Consider the following 23969-nt stretch of genomic DNA (forward strand, 5'->3'; position numbering starts at 1 on the left):
GAGCGAAGGGAGAGAGAGAGAGAGAGACCACTAGGATGCAGCTGCACACGTGTGCTTGCTCGGGGGCGTCGCGTGCTAGAGCAGCAGTGAGAGGGAGCTAGGGGAGAAGGGAGTCGGGCTAGAGGAGGGGATCGACCGAGTGAGATCTAGCGACGCCTCGTGGGAGTCTAGAGAGGAAAGGAGGACGATGGCTCGATGCTGGGCTGGTCTTGCTAGGCCGACATTGCTTTGGTCTACGTCAGCCTGGACGCATACCACGCACGGGGCCTTGATGGGCCGCATCCAGGCTAGAGTATAGTACGAGATCTGCGAAAACTAAACAAAGGTCCAGAAATTGCTGCGTGCTAGCAACTGCCCCGCTCAGATTAGTCCCATATCGCTTAGTTACAGGAAGACTCACCAGTTTATATACCTAACTTTTTTGGATACCAACAAGCAGCCAAAAATCTGATGAGGAAAATACTCTGGCAAGCTAAGCAAGACGGGTAAGGCCTTGTTTGGTAGTGGAGTATTTGTGGGGATTAGTGGGGATAATACTCTAGAGGATTTGGTGAAACCCTACCTTCACCCAATCCCCACAAAACCCCATTCCATATACTCTCTAATCCCCACTCCTAAAAACTGTTCATTTGGTTGGTAGGGATTGGAGCACAGTGAAAACTGAAATCAACAAGAGAAATCAACATGAAGTAGCAAAGATTTAATTTTTATACCATTGGCCACACGACACTTACATTGAAATCTGAACTAAAACTTATATGAGATTTTGATAACCTTTATGTCATTGTAACTATTCGTGCGTATCAGGTCCAATACCAGGTCCAACACGGCAGTGACATTGATAGTTCAGAACCCAGGATACAGATATTTGTGCTACTACAAAATGACACTACAAAATGTTGTAAATTCCAAATTCTGACCAACCATGACACTACAAGATGTTGTAACAAGTTGCACCAATCAACAACAGAGGCGAGCAAACATCTCAGGTGCCATCAGTGGTAGAAACTGCAGCGATCTGTGCCACACTAGACAGTAGCGTTGGCTGCGGAGGCTTTTGGAAATCGGAACCTGAACAAAACATTGCATTGGAATAAGTTTGGTTCCAACATCCAGTATGCTCAGAAGTCTCAAGATGCCTAACTATGAAATGAGAATAAAGCTATTGAGTTGTTAAGTGCCTTTGCATTTCAGATAATAGTAGTTCGATATCAGGGAGTAATTAAAAAAATGACCAAAAGCATCTACTTTGCACATAAATTATTCAAAACAGGGGCCAACTAGTAATACACAAGCAGGGAGCAACCTACATTATTCAAAACAGGGAGCAAAAGCATCTACTTTGCACATAAATTATTCAAAACAGGGGCCAACTAGTAATACACAAGCAGGGAGCAACCTACATTATTCAAAACAGGGAGCAAAAGCATCTACTTTGCACATAAATTATTCAAAACAGGAAGTAACAATAGTACTAAATTTAATTGGCACTTCACACAAGGCAAAGGCATACAATAAATGTTAAATGGATCAGCTAGCTCGACAGCAAACCAGAGCAAGATATGGAGCAGCTAGCTCGACAATAAACACTAATGACCACAGCCCAGACAGTCTAGCAGCCATTGATCCATCTAAACAACAACAGCCTAGAAAAACTAACAACAACCATCTATATTATACTACATGAGATAACTTATATATCAAGAGATAAAAATTACTAGGTACTAACTGAGGTAACTTATATCCAGTCTGGATCCAGAAACTTTTTCTTATCAATGTCAAGAATATTACTTCAGTACCAGGTTAGTTTCTATCAACTAACAAAAGATCTCGTTCCCACAGCTTATATCTTCTTGTAAATTTTGGGAAATGAGCTGCATACCCACAGGAGCATATAGTATGTAAAATGAAAAAACAACATATTAAATTTGGTTCCAACATCCAGTATACTCAAAAAGTCTCAAGATGCCTAGCAATGAAATGAGAATATAAAGCTATTGAATTGTTAAGTGCCTTTGCATTTCAGATAACAATAGTTCGATATCAGGGAGTAATTAAAAAAATGACCAAAAGCATCCACTGAATGAATTAGTCGGAGAGAATGCCAGACTGTTCCTGTCAATAACAAGGAGGTGATTAATCTATTGCGGTTAAGCATATTTAGATTAGCAAAGCTAGTATGAATAATATGTACTGCAATTATGGATTTTGCAGTCATAAGGGCACAATAGGAAGCTTACCTTTGAAAAGAAAAACCCAGGGAAGCTTACCAACTGATTTGCTTCCTTTTGTGGAGTGGGCAAATATTTTTGTCTGTTGCAGTAGGTACTACAATGATATCTCTTGGATTTCTAGAAGAGTCTTCGGCCTACAATCGAAACAACTTAGGTACGTCAAATAATGCACCGATTACCAAAGAAGTAAAATAGCAAAATTCAGATGATTGCGCTGCAATTGTCAGTCTTTTTCTCTCATCGTGCAGCTATACAGTTATAAGTGTCATTAGCGTGAAGGAATTTTCTCTCCAGAAAGCCATCATCATTATTCAACTTCTTTTATCTGAAGGAATTTCGGATAAAACAGTGCATCGTCACCCCCATCGTCCACTCGTGCTCTGGACCACCCATGGCTGAGCTCCTGCAACCACAAGACGTGGAGCGCGCGCGCCGCACACCCACGGCTACTCCATCACCCGTACATAACGCCGGACGCGCACGCGCGGATCGCAACCAAGATCAAAATGGCTGACACTACCACCGCTGCAGCCGTCGCCGCCGTCGCCACCGGCTCGTCGGATCCCGCGGCTCTGCCGCTCGCCGGACGCGTGCAACCACCAGCAACTAACGATTTGGTGCTGTAGTGTTTTGCGTTTGACGGCTACAGGCACTCAGATCGGGAGCCATGGAAGGAAAAAGGGCGACAGAGAAGGGGGCTTACCGGAGATCGAAACGGCAGTAGTGGCGGCGCCGGTCAGACTGCAAGAACGGCGGCGACCTGATGTGGGAGCGGCTAGGCGGGATCCATCCTCTCCCGCCGCTAAGATCCTCCGCCCCTCTCGCCGGCAAGATGCTCCGCCTCTCCCGCAGCGGCTCCGCTCGCCTCCGGTCGCTCGCCGCCGGTCGCTTTGCTGCAGCGCTCGATAGGGTTTGGAGACGAAGACTTGGAGTCGGGGACGGGGATAATACGCGAGGTCCAGGTCCGGGATTCGGCCCAAGGCAAAAAATGGGTCGGGGACGGGGTTAATCGGGGATGGGCGGGGATTTTTTGGCCCAAAACTCCTCTACCAAATGGGCTTTCGGGGATTAGCGGGGTTTCGGAAATGGGCCGGGATAATACTCTCCCATCCCTGCAAATACCCTCCTACCAAACGAGGCCTAAGGATTGTGTGGTGGCGCATTATATGGACGGAAACAAATCACTGTGGCTATAAGAAAGGGAAGGGAGGCAGCTCAAACGGCGGCAGGAAAAGAGCAGATTTCTGCCCAGAAGTGGTCTCAACGTATTGAAAATTAATTAGTGTGCTAGCCGGGCAAGTCCAAAAGGAGCATGGAAATGTTACATGTTTTCCTGAAACCAGTATGATGGAAGTACAAACAAAAGATGAAATTAAATTAGCCACGGAAGCTGGAAATAGTACAATCCTTGGTTTTTTCCTACCTCTGTTGTGTTTTTCTTGTGTGTTTCTCTAATTAGAATATTGATTTATTTGGCAGGCCACAGTTCGAAAGGTTGAGAAGCTTGGGAAATATTGTTTCTATTCAAGTGCATATACATAATCAGATTTTTTTGCCAATTGAAGTATTTATTTGTTAATTTGATTTAACGATAAATATAGTTTGTCAATGGAAATAAAATTAATTTATATTTTACACTAAACAACTACAGTAATAAAGCATGGATAAAATCAAGTGTTTTCTAAGCCTTTGCAACACACCGGTATACTGAACCTTTTTCCTCCCGATGCAACGCACGGACACTTCTGCTAGTAAAAAAAAAATCACGGGGATGGGGAGACAAGGGATTCACAAGCCACGCGATAGGCATAGGCTGCACAATTAAATTAAACGGCCCACGACTTCGATTTGGATTTGTTTACATTTGTTTGCACGTGCTATGGCCCAAACCTGCATACATTTTGCAATTGCGTGAGCCCATGACACGTAGTAATCGATTGATGGATCGATCCCGCCAACACGGTGTTGGTACTCAACTAATGTATTAGTCCCACCTTGCTCCCTGACATCAACCTCCACCGGTTCATATACGTTGGAATATTGTGGAGTATCACGACCATTTTTTTTAAATAATACACATTTTTTTTGTTTATTTCAGAAATAATACTCGGTTTTGAGATATTTCAGAAATAATACACTGTCGGGTTCAGGAAACCCGAAATTTGAAACTCGGGGTAGAGGAACCCGAAATTTCAAAAATCGGGGTAGAGGAACCCGACTAATCCTGTTTCCGCGCGAAAAAGAAGGAATTGGGGTAGAGGAACCCGAAATTTCAGAATTAGGGTAGAGGAACCCGAAATTTCAAAAATCGGGGTAGAGTAACCCGAAATATGTGGGAATCTCGGGGTCGCCTAACCCGATTCACTAATATCGGGTTTCTAAAACCCGATTCTTTCTTTTCCTTTTCTTTTTCCTTTTTCGCCCTCCCGCCAAAAGAATAAGTCGGGTTCCTCTACCCCGATTTTGAAATTTCGGGTTCCTCTACCCCGAGTTTTAAATTTCGGGTTCAACGAACCCGACGGTGTATTATTTCTGAAATATCTCAAAACCGAGTATTATTTCTGAAATAAACAAAAAAAAGTGTATTATTTAAAAAAAATGCGCGAGTATCACCCCAGTCGGAGATTGACAAGAAGCAGCGCCATCGATTGTTCCCTAATAAAATGCAAACATCGATAGAAGGAAGGTATCTGCGATCCTCATATGAAAAAGGGAAGGAAAAAAAAGATAGCTTACAAAATGACTATTCTGAAATATGCTGCCTGCATGGAATATAAAGGAAAGGTGTGTGTGATGCTCGAAAGATAACCTGCCTGGCGAGCGCCAAGACATGTCCTATGAAGCCCGACTTACATCATTTAAGTCCGATTTGGATGGGGTGGGGGTAATTTGATCGATGGTCCCAACCATGGCCTATGAAGCCCGGCTTACATCATTTAAGTCACATTATAAGAACTTCTTGACTTATTTTTCTGCAAATTTAAAACACCAATTGTTGTTCTCTTTCTCGTTGTATAATATCAAAAGTAGTGCATGCGTTACAGATATATATCACTTTAAAATGTGTTTTAATTATGCGGATCACAAGTTGACAAAACACGATGATTCAAAAAAAAAAAAAAAACAAATAGCCCCTAACGCTATTATGTCGGGACTTCATGTATCTCTATTGGAGTGTGTGAGTTCTCGCTTCTCTCGGTGCAACGCATGGTCACTTTTGCTATCTATACCTAATAATAAAAGAGTCAAGGTTTCTGCCAAAAAGTTTCGTCAACACTTCTTTTTGGACTGTTTTGCCCTCCCACCAATCCACCATGGAACCAGTTCGCTCGTTCGTTTCTACGTTCGAAGTTCCAAACCGGGCACAACCGACTAAACATGAAGATTCAGATCTACACGATCCTTCTGCCGTCAAATACTGCGCAATCAGCTCCTCAGATCGCATCTAGAGATGATCGATTAATTAGTTCAAGCTCTCGGCGAGTCGGCAAGAAATCAGATTGAATCTCATCGGAAAAATCTTCCCCGCACTGAAGGTCAAGGGAAAGCAGAGGCAATCTGTCCCGCGTCTCGATTCACAACGGAGACCCACGATTCAGATCGAATCCCGTGGGAAAAATCTATGCTGCATCTTGATTCACATCGGAGACGAGCACGTAGGGCAAGGTCGATTCCTAAAACGAAGATGAACAGGAGGGCAAGGTCGATTCCAAATGGAGACGAGAACGAAGGACAAGGCCAAATAGAGAACAATCCGTCCCAAGCAGAGGAAGGACATGGACATATGCGACAGGCTTGATAGCGGGAATCGCGCCCACGATGTGGCTTCTGAAGCTCCTCCCCGCCCCGTCGGGTCGCGACTTACACAGGGGTCAATTCATACAGGCCTGACACTCATCAGGTAGGGTTCATCAGCCTTCAGCCAACCCTACGCTTTTGTCTAATTATTCCCAAAAATTACGGTAGCAATGGATTTAAAGAAATCAACGCGGCGAGGAAGACGATCTGTATGTATCGTCTGCTTCATGGGGAGCAAGGACCGCACTGCCTGGGCATGTGCCTTGCGGCTGCTCTCGAATTGGATGGTGGAATAAACCCAGAGTAGCTCAATGAGGCAATAGGATAGTGAAATTAAATAAAGCCAACGGTGGAAGATGGACTTGCTCGATGTGGCCGGCAGCACTTCTTGCCGGAGCTTTAGAAGGAAGCCAAACTGAGCGATGCGGTTTCTCTATGTGAATATGAGGAAGTATGAAAAGGGAAACAAGCTCCCTACCTATTAAGACTCGGCCACAGGGCTGGCTTCGTGTGGCTTGGCGGCTGTCTCCAATCATCAAGAAAATTGACGAACTTATCAGTAGCAAATACTTGGAACGCGACCTGTAGAAGGCCAACACCTACATACACTTAGCTTGATTGATTGATCAACGACATATACTGACCTTGGCCTACAAGGAAGGCATGTTTATGTTAGAATTTTTTAACTGTTTTTTTATTGCATGGTCCATAGATACAGAAACAAATTCACTCTACTTGTAGAACTGATAAATTCGTTTGTATTTTTCTAGCAGTGTCATCACCTTCTATGTCGCCGCTGGAGCGATCATGAGGGGGTAACCAAAGGTCATCGAGGAGGCAGTTGATGACGACATGGAGAGTAGATACTCAGAGTACTAGCTCGATGCCATGGTGGTGGACCTCACACAAGTTCTCAGTGCCACACTGCCGGTAAAGATCATTGGTGGAGCAATTGTGCTTGGGTGAAATATATGCATATTTTACTCACCCGGTGCAACGCACAGGCACTTTTGCTAGTTATTACTAATAAGCACAATGTATTGCAGGTATCACGTTCATCCTCAAATATGTGTAGCCATCGCTCCAAGAGGAGGAAGAAACATTAAAACAGAGCTTGGTCTTATTGAAGGTCTGTCTATCGAGACTGTCAATTCCTTCATGTCTCTCTTTTTTTTTTCAGGAACACGCGAGAAAGCACCCTTCATGTCTTTTACAGGCTCAGTTCAAAAGATTAGTAGTGTAATATTTTGCTTCATCTTTATCTATCATTTTGTCTGCCTTAAAGACAGACTGATAAACACTTTGTGCACATAAAAACTAAGTTAAATGATTGTTCACGGGCTAATAGTATTGGGCATGTAATATCTTGAAATGAATCATTTTCTGCTTCTGCTGAGTGCATGTTAAAACGTGCAATCGGATCAACATTGTAATATGATTACTCATGTGTAGAGCACTAGAGCGTTTTGAATATTTTCCGTGTATGATCTCTTGAAAGGAATTAGTTTTGTATTTGTGCTTGACATGCGGATGTGTAGGATCGTCCAGTTGAGTCAAGAAATTGCATGTCACCCCCCTGAATTTACTCAGGGTTCTTACTAGCCGGCCGGTGCCACTGAATTCTATTTCACCTATGTTTGTTTGTATCTAGCCTGCAATGGTAAAACCTGGACACCACACCGAACATGCCTAAAACACGATGTAGCCTCATGCATCTCTGATCACGTTGCATACCATATAAAAAAGAATGCCCATTAGAAGGCAGTAATACCATTTTTAGGATGAATAATTATGATGAGCAGTTGATATGAAAAACTAAACGCAAAGAGCAACATGGAAAAATTAAACGATTATAGCAAAGAACGGCGCGGCAAAGCGCGCCAGGTCCATCTAGTTGCTTACCAAATCCAGTGAGCCATCGTAAACTGAAACCCAACCAGCTGGGGAGGAGAAGCATCTTGGCTGGAGTCTTGAGCTCCCTGTTTCTGATACATGGAGCTCATCAGTGGTAGCTCAAGATTCGACCAATTCATTAACCGGCAACAGGGAGCCCACTGGTACCGCTCCTCTCCATTCACAAGTCTGTTGCGGCTCGTCTAAACCGTTTCTTCAGTGGCAACACGGCCACTTAATTTGCAAGTTGCTTTACTTATTTGTTGGGCAATTTCCACTTCAAAGTTTTGCTGCTGATCTGGAACCGTGCCCATTTACATGTACGCATTTTAACTATTCACAAGCCACATTAACTATTCACAAACCACAACTATCTTCTTGCTCACTGTTATGAATGTATAATGGTTTCGGCTAGCACACCTTCAAGATCGCTTACTCCTGGTCATGATAAATTGTCTGAGGAGACCTCGTGCTCTTTGTAGCTGCCATAATTTGCATGATTAGGGGAAGTTGGTGGACACATGTGTGATGCCAAAAAACCTTGGAATAAACTCAAAGCTAATTTTGGATTTTTTTTTTTTTTTTTGCGAATTCAGCTAAGTTTGAATGTTGATCACGAACTGTATGCCATGGAGCATTTAATTAATGACTACACGATGGTTGAGAATTTTTATGTGATCAAACATGCCCACAAGATAGTCATTGCACCAAAGAGGGAGTCTCTGCCTTTCTTTTCTTAGGAGTCGATTCCATACATGGGCTAATCCCAATTCTCTCCCCAATAGATTACGGGCAAAAAACAAACAAAAAAATAGTATAACTAATAATTGCATGTTTCGAAACCAAGAACGGAACCAAACAAATATCAATTTACATTTCAAACTCCAAAATTTACAAAAAAAAAAAACAAACAATTATGTGCAAATTTGGCGTCAAAAGCTACGAGTTACAAATTGCGCACTATAAAACAAGAAATTTTGCACAAACAATTATGTGCATTTTTCTTTTGCAAAATGTGCAAACTACCAAATTGGACAGTTCCAAACCCAAACTCAAGTGCAAACTACCATGTACATTTGAAAGACGTGTAATTACACAAAAACCATTGTGTGTAATTTCTAGTTTAAAATATGTCAAAACCACCGGATTGCGCATTTTCAAACTTTGAATCGCACAAACTTAATTATGTTTAGTGTTGGACATGAAAGGTTGAAACTACCTTTTTTTTTTGCACATAAAAAGGGGTCAGAAGACCCCTGTGGAGCTTCTATTCAGAACCACATGGCAGGTACATATTACAGGAAAGACCCTTGACATCTCTTGCCCTATAAAACCTAGAATTTGAGGAAAGGTCCTTCCAATTTACAGAAACCACCCTGACTAAAAAGTAGAAAAAGCAATCAAGTCCAAAGGTGACTCTGCCACACGCCGCCGGCGAACTCAAGGCGTCGCCGCCAAGTCCTGAGCGCGGAGTGCTCGAACGCTCATCTCCGACGACCAGATCAAGCCCCTGGCTACCTTCAGAGAGTCGGGGACGCACCACTTGACTCCCCGTCGGCGTCGAGCTCCAGTAGCCGATCGATTGGGCCTCCGCCATGGAGGTTGTAGAAGTCGGGCCACTTTTTTGGCCGAAGATCGCGGTGACAAGCATGGTCACCGCGTGATTCGCTTGAAGAAGAATAGCTCCGGATAAGGAGCTCGCAGATCCGTCAACCGCGCCTCCGTCGGAGATCTCCTCCCAGTCTCCACCGCCATGGTGACTAGAGAGAGGAAGATCTAAGACGAACTCACCCGGATCTGGAAGCTCGAGGAAGAGCTTTATTGAAGAGGATGACGCCGTTCTGCCGCCGCCCGCCTCTGGCTCCGACCGCCGGAGCGCCACGAGCAGCCGTAGCACCGCCGCCAGTAGCAGGGAGTAGCCCAGCCTCCACCGCCACCACCTCAGCACCGGCATGAAGCCAATATCCACAAGGGTAAACAAAGAACTAGAGGGGAGGAGACCTACAACTAGACCTAGACTACTCCGGCGCACCACCTCCACCGTCTCCGACCGGCTATTCCGGCGGAGGGGCTTCGGATCGGCCCGGCCGAGGAGAAGGAGCGACCAGTTACTGTAGAGAAGGGAGAGCTGGTGGGGGGGGGGGGGGGGGAAATGAACGGTCGACGCGTAAACTACCTGGACTACACACTTATTACAAACGGACCAGAATTACAGCACAAAACATTCCAAGCAGAAAATTATGTTTCTTTTTTTTTTGCGAATAGAAAATTATGTTTCAGCGAACAGGAAATTAACACCCAACTTAAATTTTAACACTTCAAGTTTGCTGAATCTTAAAATGAGCACTTGCCTAATAACAAAGACTAACACAAAATCAAAAGAAAAAATTGACAATAAAAAGAATTTGTTTAATATACACACGTGCACTGTATAGGGGCTGCGAAATCAAATCCTCCGGAGAGGACGTCCAGCAGTGTCCAAAGTTTGCTATACAAAGGCACATTGTATTGTAGTTGGTTTGTTTAGCACTAAGGGAGTGGAAGTGTGAACAATTTTGTCTCTTCTTTCCAAATTAGAGTCCACGAGTCTCAGGTCAACCCAAGGGTCTGCCAATGGACTGAGGTTTCAGGTAAAAAAACAGTCAGTTGCGCGTTGCAAAAGCGCCAAAAGTTCTCTATATATCATCATTACAGCTTGTTCACGATCCGTAAATGGATCGAGGCAGCTTCCTAGTTTGTTTCTCGCCCTCACTAGCAAACGGATTTGTTCTGCCATCTTGCAAATAAAAAGAAGGTGACTGAGCCCTAAATTAGTTCTCGGCTAGCTGAGAACTAGCTATTCCCAAAAGAAAAACTGAAAAACCCTTGCAAATAAGAAGAACTTTGCTATACAAAGATACATTTGTATTGTAGTTGGTTTGTTCTGGACTAAGGGAGGAAGTCTGCACAAATATCTCTCTTTCTTTCTAAATTAAAATCCGCGAGTCTCCGGTCAATCCAAAGGGTCTGCCAATTGCAGCTTCCTAATTTGTTTGTCGCCCTCGCTAGCAAACGGATTTGCTCTGCCATCTTGCAGCTGGTATATACTAGTAATACGTTCTTGATATATACGTATGGGAGAAGGAAACCGTAATGGTTGTGCAGTCCAAAACCGTGACCGTTGGTTTCAATCACGGTACGTACGCGCCAAACAACCCGACGGCTCGTCCAATGACCTGCCGGCTAGCTGCCGCCTCTTCCCCTAAAATAAGGAGGAGGGTGCACATATAGCTGCCGCGGCCGAGCGGAGCTCCCAAACACTTACGCATCCGACCCCAATACCCCTCCGGCCACACGGTGGCGAGGGAGCTAGCGAGCATGGACATGGACGTCGAGCGTAGCAGCCCCACGCCGGCGCCGGCATCGCTGATGGCCGAGCTGGACATCGTGAAGAAGCGGTGGCGGCATCTTCAAAGCCGCGCGAGGAGGGCTCTGCCGGCCGTCTGCGTCGTGGCAGCGACAGTGCTCGCCTTCGTCGTGCTCTCCACCGCCGGGGACGGCTGGCCGACGCTTCCCAGAAACAGGATCTCCGTGCAAGGTATGTCGTACAACCGCGCGCGCGCCATGACTGGAGATCGAATTGCTTCATTTGTTTCGTCAAGTTCATGCATCTTCATCCAAGCCAGCTAAAGACAGTAGTAGTACGTACTACTTTTCCAGACGACTAAGTTACTTGCACGTAATTAACAGTACTGGGTAGATAACTTAATTTCATCTCACATGGATCACACTAGTAGTGTGTTAATTGCGTCAATTTAGTATCATGTAAACCTCGTCAAAACGCAAAAAAAAAGTACTTGTTCGAACATTGAAAATGCATACTGCATATATATATAGCTAGCCACTCCCTTCGCGTTCCCTAATGGTTTAGTTTGAATTTAAACTACAATATAAAAACCATAACAAGAATTGTAGAAACGGAGGGAGCGATTTGTACATACACTGCTGCATATGCGTATCTATGCGCCGCATATACCTGTATAGATAAGGTCGGTTGAGAGCTAGGACAAAGTCTTGTGCGCGCTCGTTCCGAGGATCTAGCTAGGCATGCATCCGCCCGAAATTGCATGGGTGAACCTGGGAGCAAGCGCACCCTATATGGAAAAAAAATTAGTAATTCAGAAAAAGGTCAAAAAAATTCAAATCTTTTTGGGAATCAAAGATGATCATGTATTGTACTCGTATACGAAAGATTCACCATGGAATAACTTCTCTTGTTTCCTGGGTGAAAAAAAACAGACTTGGAGGTCCTATATTAAAGTACTATTCACGCTATATTCGTCATAGATTTGTTTTTTTTTGCCTGAAGTCAATGTGAAATATTTTTTGGCCAAACAAATTTATACGAGTACAATACTTGATTATCTTTGATTCCCAAAAGGATTCGAATTTTTTTAACTTTATTTGAAATTACTAAAAAAATTGGAGTATATAGGGTGCGCCTGCACCCGAGAGCCAAAAGTCCGGGTCATGCATCCGCCGCCATACATTCCTGATAAATTCTTTCTCCCAGAAAAAACAGCCGCTAGATTATTAGGTACCAGTACCACTCGAAGAAAATACAAGGATCAGATGGCAAAAGACACATGTCGCGTTGCCATGACCCACAAAATCGTCTTGACCACGAAATAGTGAGAGGTGTATGTTAGCTCGACCGCCACGGACGACTTACTCCCTCTGTCCACAAATAAGTGTACGTGCGGGGTTTTTAAGATAAATTATAAAATGGAGTGAAAAATATATTGGAAAGATGCATCTCTTCTCTTTAATTCATCCACCTCCAATGAGCTAAGTGCATGTATAAAACAAGAAGAACATGTGCTCAATTGTATTGGGTTGGATTTCCGTGCGATGAGAGAGAATCAATTAAAAAACATTGGGAAGATATGAGTACACTCTTTCGTGAACAAACTCTTTTGTGAACAAAGTTTTGAGCTAGATGTCCACTTATTTAAAGATAGAGGGAGTATCCATTAGTAATTGGTCTACCACATGCTATTAGTGTTACTACTATATTGCAATTTGATCAGCAGTCCACTGACGAAACTAGGAGTGGATGGGGCTAGCTCTTGGGCAAGTTGGGTCGTGGACTCGTTGGCCAATCAACTATACCTTGCAATCCAGCTGAAATCATCTATCCACCGAGCACTAGACTGAACACATGTACGAGAAACAACATGGTTGTGCTTATTTATGGCTTTTAAATCTTGGCAACAAGTCACAAAAATAGCTGAATAGATGCGTTTGGCTTTCGATAGAATATTATTAAGTATATGATGTTATAGGTGAAAAACCAAATTCAAAAGCACTTATTTAGTTTATGCCAAAAGCCATGAGGCATAAATAATCATAAGAGCATCTCCACGGGCGCGTCAAATAGGCGCCGGCAGTGCCTTATTGGAGACGCCATGACATATCATAAGTGTCATGATATCCCCTCAAGAAATATAGAAACTCTTATAGCTACTAATAATTATACTAGTAATCATGACTAAATGCACTAACAGAAGATTTTGTAAGCTTGTCACCTTCACCAATTTCATCCTAGATTCACAACTACATGAAACCCATCGCTCTCGTCTACATCGGTGCTATTGTCTTTGCCTCGATGCTCACCCGTGATAGGAGATTGACTTTGACTATGTGTTAAGAAAAAATGCAGGGCGTGAAAGACACGGCTACATCTATTCTAGTACCAAATGTCATACTAACAATCAAGTGGTCTTTCCTTCAACAGAGAATGACCGTTTTAAATTAAGTGTTGCAGGTTTTTTTAAGATAACCAAAGCTATCTACTAAAACTTGTCTAGCTACATCCATGTTTAAACCAAATTCAACAAACACTGTGACACTTAACAAAGAAGGGAGAAAGCACCAAGATTTTGTGGATAAGAACTAAACATAAGGCTTTTAAAAGATGTATAGCACGCGCACCAAGTTCGACCAGCCCACAGCCACGCACTCGTGACATTTAATTTCCACTTGTACCGGACTGCCCACCGAATTGACAGTGGCATCTGCACCGCTGCAGCACTAGTATTTAGTTCAATATGGAACTATTTTTGCCGTGTGAATGCTAGAACCCTTTCCTTTTTTATCGAGGGCATTACAGCTAGAACTTGGCCGGATGTGGGTCAATTGAAGGGGTTAGCAGCCATATACCCGTCACAACAGCTAGGGTCCAGCCGTCCAGGGATGGTTAGCCACTTAGCCGAGTGCTTGAAAAATAGTACGTACTCCCTTCTGCTGATTATCCAAAAGAATTCAGAAATAAGACAGGCGAGACCAAAGCCCTCAAAATAAGAAATTGTACGGGAGTACATCTTATAAAAAATGGGAGCAAATTTGGTGCACATGAGCACCAGTGCTCTCAGTTTTTAAAATATTTAAAAACTGAATTTCTGCATTTCAAAAAATCATCACATTTATTCCTTGAATACATACACATATTCTTAATATTCATGCAAAATTTCGGTAGAAATTGCATTGTATTTTGAGCTACAGGAAAAAAAACAAATTTGTGACTACGTATAGAGGTATATATTTGTCAGAAATTTGTCTTTTTTGTATAGCTTAAAATATAACATATTTTTCTTCAAAATTTCTACCGTACCTTCAGAATGTTTATATGTATGTGGGTATTTAATTTCATATTTTTTAAAATTTAAAAAATCAGGATTTTTAAAAATCAGGAGCACTGGTGCTCATGTGCGCGCCAAATACAGTTTTCGATAAAAAAAATCCACTAATTTCCACCTATATATCCACCTCCTCTACCTGAAGAAGCACTTCCGTCTTCGACATGTTCTTGAAGATCATATTTGCTCAATCCAAATCGACCTAAGTAGGGCATTTGAAATCCCCGTCGTCCAACTTACCGCTAACATGCATTATCCAATTTTGAAATTTCAAAGACGATTTTTTGCTAACATTTGCTAATGAAATGCCTCTTCATCTCCAGATCATGAACCTCCGTCGTCCAACCTCACCACCGACCAGCTCCTGGACGGCCTGCTCACCGCGGAGTTCAGCCTGAGCTCATGCCGGAGCCGGTACGAGTTCGCGAGCTACCACGACAACAAGAAGAGGAACCGCCCGTCGCATAAACCATCCCCCTACTTGCTCGCCAAGCTCCGGATGCACGAAGCCCTCCAGAAGCGGTGCGGCCCCGGCACGGCCCCGTACAGGGCGGCGATCCGGCAGCTCAAGTCCGGCGATGGCACCGTCGCCGCGGACGCGGACGACTGCCGCTACCTGGTCTCCATTCCCTACCAAGGCCTCGGCAACCGGATGCTGGCGACGGCGTCGGCCTTCCTCTACGCGGTGCTCACGGAGCGCGCCCTCCTCATCCACCACGACGTGGGCGCCCTCTTCTGCGAGCCCTTCCCTAGCACGACGTGGCTGCTCCCTCCCTCGGGCTGGTTCGGCGGCGGCTTCCCGCTCGCCCACCTCGACTACGACGCCGACTCCAAGGAGAGCCTCGGCAACATGCTCAAGGCCAACGTCCTCTCCGTCGGCGCCGACGGGAACGCGACGTGGTCGGACGGCAGACACCGGCCGCCGTACGTGTACCTGCACCTGGAGGGCCGCTACAACTCCCACGACAAGCTCTTCTACTGCGACGAGCACCAGCATCTCCTCCGCGGCGCGCCGTGGCTGCTGATGAAGACGGACAGCTACCTCGTCCCGGGGCTCTTCCTCCTGCCGTCGTTCCAGGACGAGCTGGGCAGGATGTTTCCCGAGAAGGACGCCGCGTTCCACCACCTCGGGCGGTACCTGTTCCACCCGGTGAACGACGTGTGGCGGGCCGTCACCAGCTACTACGGCGCGCACCTCGCCGACGCCAGGCAGCGCGTCGGCTTACAGATCCGGGTGTACCCCAGGAAGCAGAAGCTCCGGCACGTCCTGGAGCAGGTCCTCTCGTGCGTCCGCAGGGAGAAGCTGCTGCTGCTTGATGATCCACCGGCCAGCAACGCGTCCGTCGTCGTCGACCAGGCCGTGCTGGTCACCTCCCTGAGCTCGTGGTACTACGAGAGGATCAGTGACGCGTACGGCGGCGATCGCAGGGTGCACTTGCACCAGCCCAGCCACGAGGGGCGGCAGAAGTGGGGCGACAGGTCGCACAACGGGAGGGCGCTGAGCGAGATGTACCTTCTCAGCACCTGCGACGTGCTCGTCACCACCGGCTTCTCCACCTTCGGCTACGTCGCGCAGGGGCTCAGCGGACTAAGGGCATGGATCATGCCCGCCACGCCCATATGGTTGCCGGACACTGGGGTGGTGCCGGACCCGCCGTGCGTGCGAGCCATCTCCGTCGAGCCCTGCTTCCACTCCCCGTCCTACTACGACTGCGCCGCCAGGAAGGACGTGGACGTGAGCAAGGTGCTGCCGTACGTCCGGCGCTGTGAGGACGTGAGCTGGGGGATCAAGATTGCCAACGGTAGCAGCCAGTGGTAACTTTAACTTGTATAGTGTTCTGACAATTAGACATCATAGCTAGATGTAGGTAGCGCAGACGAAACAAGACATGCCAAAAAGCATGCACAAACAATTTATTTACATGTAAAGAGACTAGGAAAAATAAAATAAAACTGTAGTACGCTAATATGGATGTATCTAGAACTAAAATGTGTCTAGATACATCCATATTAAAGTCAATTAATATGAATCGGAGGGAAACAAAGTTACGCACTTCTCTGCTACTACATGAGGTCAGGAGACACGGGTTAGATGTAGTGCAGACAAAACAAACAAGACATGCAAAAGAGCATGCACAATTTCAGTACATTGAGTACATAAACGATTTACATGTAAAAAGACTAGGAAAATCAAATACTGTACTAGCTTATTCTGGAGACAAAGTTACGTACTTGTCTGCTAAGCTGCTACATAAGAGCATCTCCAGTCGCGTCCCCCAAAGCGTCCCCCAAAGGGATTTGGGGCGCGCCGGACAAAAAAAGCGTTCCAGCCGCGTCCCCCAAAGCCCATTTTTGTCCGGCGCGGCCCCATACGGTGTCCGGCACCCCGAGCCCATCCCCGTCCCACAGGGGACGCTCCGGGGACGCCGGACACAACGAAAAGCGAGGCGGGCTCCCACATGTCGGCGACTATTTGCATAAACCGTTGGTTCGCGCCTCTTTTCTCGTCGCTCCTTCCTTCCCGCGCCTCCCACTCCACCGCCGCCGCTGGATTTCCCGGCCGTTTGGGCGTCTGATTTGTCTTTGGGAGTCGGCACCGTTGTCGCGGGCCGGGGGCTCCCGCCGGTCGTGCCGCCGCCGCCGCGTCGCCAGCGCCTCCCAGAACGCGCCGTCAAATCCGCCCCACCTCCGCGCACAGAAGGTGCTCGACGACTTGCCAGGTAGGCGCGATTGGTCGCTGTTTGTTGCGTCGTCTGCCTCGGCGCAATTTTAACCATTGATTTTGCTTTAGGCATGGACAGCGACGATGAGATGGTTGCCCTGCTGCTGGAGGACGAGCAAGCGTTCGACGACGACCTGCGGGAGCATTTGCTGATCATCGCGTCCCTCCAGGACATGCTTGACGCTGAGGCGGAGAAGAGGAAGAGGCCGCGCCGCGGAGGATCAAGGCCGGGAAGAAGGAAGTCGAAGCCCCGGCAGAGGATGGAGGGGCATGCCATGCTGCACAACGACTACTTCGCCGACGGGGCAACACATGCCGACAATTTTCGGCGCCGGTACAGGATGAGCATGTAGGATAACGTTGCATAGAAAACAAAAATTTTCCTACCGCGAACACGCAATCCAAGCCAAGATGCAATCTAGAAGACGGTAGCAACGAGGGGGTATCGAGTCTCACCCTTGAAGAGATTCCAAAGCCTACAAGATGAGGCTCTTGTTGCTGCGGTAGACGATCACTTGCCGCTTGCAAAAGCGCGTAGAAGATCTTGATCACGATCGGTTCCGGCGCCACGAACGGGCAGCACCTCCGTACTCGGTCACACGTTCGGTTGTTGATGAAGACGACGTCCACCTCCCCGTTCCAGCGGGCAGCGGAAGTAGTAGCTCCTCTTGAATCCGACAGCACGACGGCGTGGTGTCGGTGGCGGTGTAGAAGTCCGGCGGAGCTTCGCTAAGCAAACCGGACAATATGAAGTGGAGGAGCAAAGCTAGGGTTTGGGAGGGGGTGGCCGGCCACTCAAGGGGGGCGGCCAAGCTATGGTCTTGGGGTGGCCGGCCCCCTCCCTTGGCCCCTCATTATATAGGTGGATCCCAAGTGTTGGTGTCCAAGTCTTCGAATAAGACCCGAAACCAAAACCTTCCATAGGAGGGGGCAAACCTAGCCCAACTAGGACTCCCACCCAAAGGTGGGATTCCCACCTCCCATGTGGGGGGGTGGCCGGCCCCCTATGGTGGAGTCCACTTGGGACTCCACCCCCACTAGGGCTGGCCGGCCATGGAGGTGGAGTCCCTTGTGGACTCCACCTTCCTTGGTGGTTTCTTCCGGACTTTTCTAGAACCTTCCATAGAACCTTCCGCGACATTTTATTTCACATAAAATGACATCCTATATATGAATCTTATTCTCCGGACCATTCCGGAACTCCTCGTGATGTCCGGGATCTCATCCGGGACTCCGAACAAATATTCGAACTTCATTCCATAATTCAAGAACTACCATTTCAACATCCAACTTTAAGTGTGTCACCCTACGGTTCGAGAACTATGCGGACATGGTTGAGTACTCACTCCGACCAATAACCAATAGCGGGATCTGGAGATCCATAATGGCTCCCACATATTCAACGATGACTTTAGTGATCGAATGAACCATACACATATATTACCAATTCCCTTTGTCTCGCGATATTTTACTTGTCCGAGGTTTGATCTTCGGTATCACTCTATACCTTGTTCAACCTCGTCTCCCGACAAGTACTCTGTCCTCGCACCGTGGTATGTGGTCTCATATGAACTCATTCATATGCTTGCAAGACATTAGACGACATTCCACCGAGAGGGCCCAGAGTATATCTATCCGTCATCGGGATGGACAAATCCCACTGTTGATCCATATGCCTCAACTCATACTTTCCTGGATACTTAACCCCACCTTTATAGCCACCCATTTACGCAGTGGTGTTTGGTGTAATCAAAGTACCTTTCCGGTATAAGTGATTTACATGATCTCATGGTCATAAGGACTAGGTAACTATGTATCGAAAGCTTATAGCAAATAACTTAATGACGAGATCTTATGCTACGCTTAATTGGGTGTGTCCATTACATCATTCACACAATGACATAACCTTGTTATTAATAACATCCAATGTTCATGATTATGAAACTAATCATCCATTAATCAACAAGCTAGTTTAAGAGGCATACTAGGGACTTCTTGTTTGTCTACATATCACACATGTACTAATGTTTCGGTTAATACAATTCTAGCATGATATATAAACATTTATCATAAACATAAAGATATAAATAATAACCACTTTATTATTGCCTCTAGGGCCTATCTCCTTCAGTCTCCCACTGGCAGTAGAGTCCATAATCTAGATTACATTGTAATATACCTAACACCCATGGCATTACGGTGTTGGTCATGCTTTGCCCTAGGGAGAGCTTTAGTCAACGGATCTGCTACATTCAGATCAGTGTGTACTTTGCAAATCTTTACTTCTCCATCTTCGATGTACTCGCGAATCGAGTGGTAACGCAGCTTGATATGCTTCAGCCTCTTGTGTGACCTTGGCTCTTGTGCATTGGCGATGGCACCCATGTTATCACAGTAAATGATTAATGGGTCCAATGCACTCGGAACCACACCGAGCTCTACAATGAACCTCTTCATCCATACCGCTTCTGATGAAGCCTCTGAAGCCGCTATGTACTCTGATTACGTTGAAGACTTCGCCACCGTGCAATCGCTTTCGAGCTTGCCCGACTTACTGCACACCATTCAATATAAACACGTACCCAGATTGTGACTTAGAGTCATCAGGATCAGTGTTCCAACTTGCATCGGTGTAACCGTTTACAACGAGCTCTTGGTCACCTCCATAACAAAGAAACATATCCTTAGTTCTTTTCAAGTACTTCAGGATATTCTTGACCGCTGTCCGATGTTCCATTCCTGGATCACTTTGATATCTGCTAGTCAAACTAACAGCATGTGCTATATCCGGTCTAGTACATAGCATGGCATACATGATAGATCCCATTGCCGAGGCATAGGGGATGTTACACATCCTTTCTCTTTCTTCTCGTAGTAGCCGGTCCTTGAGTTTTACTCAATACCTTGCACAGTAACATAGGTAAGAACCCTTTCTTACTTTCGTCCATTCTAAACTTCTTTAGAATCTTGTCCAGATATGTACTCTGTGATAGCCCTATTAGACGTCTTGATCTATCTCTATAAATCTTGATGCCTAATATATACGATGCTTCACCAAGGTCTTTCATTGAAAAACTATTATTCAAATAACCCTTAACACTTGCTTAATAGTTCTATATCATTCCCGATCAATAATATGTCATCTACATATAATATCGAGAATGCTACAGAGCTCCCACTCACTTTCTTGTAAATACAGGCCTCTCCATGACCTTGTATAAACCCGAAGTCTTTGATCACCTTATCAAAGCGTCGGTTCCAACTTCTCGATGCTTGCTTCGGTCCATAGATTGAACGCTGAAGTTTGCATACTTTGTCAGCATTTTTCGGAGCGTCTAAACGTTTGGGTTGTACCTTATACCACTCTTCCTCAATGTCTCCATTAAGGAACGCCGTTTTGACATCCATCGCCAAATCTCATAATCGAAAAATGCAGCTATTGCTAACAAAATCCTCACAGATTTCAGCTTCGCTACAGGTGAGAAAGTCTCATCGTAGTCAACTCCTTGAATTTGTCGGAAACCCTTTGCGACAAGTCGAGCTTTATAGACAGTAATATTACCATCAAGATCTGTTTTTCTCTTGAAGATCCATTTATTTTCGACAGCCTTTCGGCTATCGGGTAAGTCTACCAAAGTCCATACTTTGTTATCATACATGGATCCCATTTCGGATTTCATGGCTTCTTGCCATTTGTTGGAATCTGGGCTCATCATCGCTTCTTCATACGTCAGTAGGTCCTCATCATTGTTATCCACAATCATGACATTTAGACAAGGATCATACCAATCAGGAGTGGCACGTTCCCTTGTCGATCTGCGAGGTTCAGTAGTTTCCTCGTTCGAAGTTTCATGATCATTATCATTAGCTTCCTCTGTTGCCGGTGTAGGCGGTACAGGTACAACTTCGATCGCGCTACTACGATCAACGAGTATAGATTCATCAATCTCATCGAGTTCTACTTTTCTTCCAGTCACTTCTTTAGTGAGAAATTCTTTCTCAAGAAAGGTTCCGTTCTTAGCAACAAAGATTTTGCCTTCGGATCTGTGATAGAAAGTGTATCCTATAGTTTCCTTAGGATAACCTATGAAGACGCATTTCTCCGCTTTGGGTTCTAGCTTGTCCGGTTGTAACTTCTTTACATAGGCTTCGCAACCCCAAACTTTCAGGAACGATGACTTAGGTTTCTTATTAAACCATAATTCATACGGTGTCATTTCTACGGATTTTGATGGTGCTCTATTTAAAGTGAATGCGGTTGTCTCTAATGCATAACTCCAAAATGATAACGGCAAATCAGTAAGAGACATCATACTACGAACCATATCTAAGAGAGTTCGATTACGACGTTCGGACACACCGTTTCGTTGAGGTGTTCCCGGCGGTGTCAATTGTGAAAGTATTCCGCATTTCTTTAAATGCATGCCAAACTCATAACTCAGATATTCACCTCCACGATCAGATCGTAGAAATTTGATCTTCTTGTTACGTTGATTTTCTACTTCACTTTGAAATTCCTTAAACTTCTCGAAAGTTTCGGATTTATGTTTCATGAAATAGATATACCCATATCTACTCAGATCATCTGTGAAGGTTAGAACATAACGATAACCACCGCGCGATGCTACGCTCATTGGTCCACATACATCGGTATGTATGATTTCCAATAAGTCAAGAGCTCGCTCCATCATACCAGAGAATGGAGTCTTTGTCATTTTTCCCATTAGACATGCTTCGCATCTATCAAGTGACTCAAAGTCAAGTGATTCAAGTAATCCATCAAGATGGAGTTTCTTCATGCGTTTCACTCCAATATGACCAAGACGACAAAGTGCCACATATAAGTAGAATTATCATTTAGTTTAATTCGCTTAGCATCAATGTTATGTATATGTGTATCACTACTATCGAGATCTAACGAGAAATAAGCCATTCTTTTGTGGTGCTCGACCATAAAAGATATTATTCATAAAAATAGAACAACCATTATTCTCAGACTTGAATGAATAACCGTCTTGCATTAAACAAGATCCAGATATAATGTTCATGCTCAACGCAGGTACATAATAACAATTATTTAGGCTTAAAACTAATCCCGAAGGTAGATGTAGAGGAAGTGTCCCGACTGCGATCACATTGACCTTGGATCCGTTTCCAACGCGCATCGTCACTTCATCTTTCAGCGGTTGTCGTTTATTCTTTAGTTCTGTTTCGAGTTACAAATATGAGCAACCGAACCGGTATCAAATACCCGGTACTAGAACGAGAACTAGTGAGATAAACATCTATAACATGTATATCGAGATATACCTTCTTTCTTCTTCTTGACAAGGCCGCTCTTTAGATCAGCCAGATACTTGGAGCAATTACGCTTCCGGTGTCCCTTCTCCTTGCGGTAATAGCACTCAGCATCGAGGCTTAGGGCCGTTCTTAGGTTTCATAGGAGGCGTGGCAGCTTTCTTGCCACCCTTCTTGAATTTTCCCTTAGACTTGCCCTGTTTCTTGAAACTGGTGGTCTTGTTGACCATCAACACTTGGTGCTCTTTCTTGATCTCAATCTCAGCAGCTTTTAGCATGCCAAAGAGTTCGAGTAACTCCTTGTTCATGTTCTGCATATTGTAGTTCATCACAAAGTTCTTGTAACTTGGTGGCGGTGATTGAAGGACACGATTAATCCCCGATCTGTTAGGAATCACTATTCCCAAGTCATCGAGTTTCTTCGCATGCCCGGTCATGGCGAGCATGTGCTCACTAACGGAGCTGCCTTCTTCCATCATACAGTGAAGAAATGTTTCGGTGCTTCATAGCATTCCACTGCCGCATGAGTCTCAACTATAGAGTTCAGCTCATTCATCAACTCATGAGGTTCAGGGTGCTCAAAACGTTTTTGAAGATCGGATTCAGGTGCACGGGATGGCACACTGAACTTGAGAGTACCGAGTTTTCCGAGTTGCGTAAACAGCTTTTACTTCATCGGATTCATCTTCTGCGGAGGGTCACCTAGCGGTGCATCAAGCACAAATTGCAGATTTCCGCCAGAGAGGAAGATCCTCACATGACGGAACCGATCGGTGAAGTTGCTACCGTTGCTCTTAAGTTTCTCTTTCTCTAGGAACTGATTAAAATTGATTGAGGACGCCATCTCTACAACATATATTTGCAATAGTTTAGACTAAGTTTATGACAAATTGAGTTCAAATTTTAATTCAATATAATTAAAACCCTAGGTGAACTCCCACTCAAAACAATATCCCTCGCATTGTCTTAGTGATCACACGAACCAAATCCACCGCACCTAAACCCGATCATCACGAGAAAAGGTGTGATTTCAATGGCGAACACTCATAGTGTTCATCATATCAACCATATGATTCATGCTCTACCTTTCGGTATCACGTGTTCCGAGACCATGTACGTACATGCTAGGCTCGTCAAGGCCACCTTAGTATCCGCATGTGCAAAACTGTCTTGCACCGTTGTATGTACTTATCGAATCTATCACACCCGATCATCACGAGATGCTTCAAACGATAAGACTTAATAACGGTGCTACTAAGGATGAACACTTTATTATCTTGTGATTTTAGTGAGGGATCATCTTATAATGCTACCGTCATGATCTAAGCAAAATAAGATGCATAAAAA

The 23969-nt window shown here is 45.1% G+C and overlaps 1 protein-coding gene and 2 long non-coding RNA genes across 4 annotated transcripts; 2 read left to right on the plus strand and 1 right to left on the minus strand.

The window, feature by feature from the left end:
- Positions 1-674: 674 nt before the first annotated feature.
- Positions 675-3370, minus strand: LOC127320939 (uncharacterized). Its single transcript, XR_007863693.1, has 2 exons — positions 2938-3370; positions 675-2368 (listed from the first exon to the last, which is right to left on the minus strand). It is a non-coding gene; the product is annotated as an uncharacterized lncRNA (long non-coding RNA).
- A 2247-nt stretch (positions 3371-5617) lies between these two features.
- On the plus strand, positions 5618-7396 carry LOC127320937 (uncharacterized). 2 transcript variants are annotated; one of them, XR_011746392.1, is made up of 3 exons: positions 5618-6135; positions 6803-6962; positions 7079-7396. It is a non-coding gene; the product is annotated as an uncharacterized lncRNA (long non-coding RNA). The 2 variants fall into 2 exon arrangements; XR_007863692.2 differs by having other exon boundaries at positions 6806-6962.
- Positions 7397-11239: 3843 nt separating this feature from the next.
- LOC127320941 (fucosyltransferase 2-like) lies at positions 11240-16555 on the plus strand. The gene is made up of 2 exons (XM_051349999.2): positions 11240-11502; positions 14926-16555. Exons 1-2 carry the CDS (start codon positions 11283-11285, stop codon positions 16419-16421), a joined length of 1716 nt encoding a protein of 571 aa, XP_051205959.1. The 5' UTR covers positions 11240-11282; the 3' UTR covers positions 16422-16555.
- Positions 16556-23969: the final 7414 nt, after the last annotated feature.

Source organism: Lolium perenne, chromosome 6, assembly GCF_019359855.2.
Source record: "Lolium perenne isolate Kyuss_39 chromosome 6, Kyuss_2.0, whole genome shotgun sequence".
Taxonomy (NCBI): Eukaryota; Viridiplantae; Streptophyta; class Magnoliopsida; order Poales; family Poaceae; genus Lolium; species Lolium perenne.

What these genes read in the sequence shown, in the direction of transcription:
- LOC127320941 (XM_051349999.2), top strand. Translation starts at nt 11,283, where the DNA reads ATGGACATGGACGTCGAGCGTAGCAGCCCCACGCCGGCGCCGGCATCG. An exon ending in AAACAGGATCTCCGTGCAAG is followed by an intron (nt 11,503 to 14,925) that starts GTATGTCGTACA and finishes CTTCATCTCCAG; the next exon opens with ATCATGAACCTCCGTCGTCC.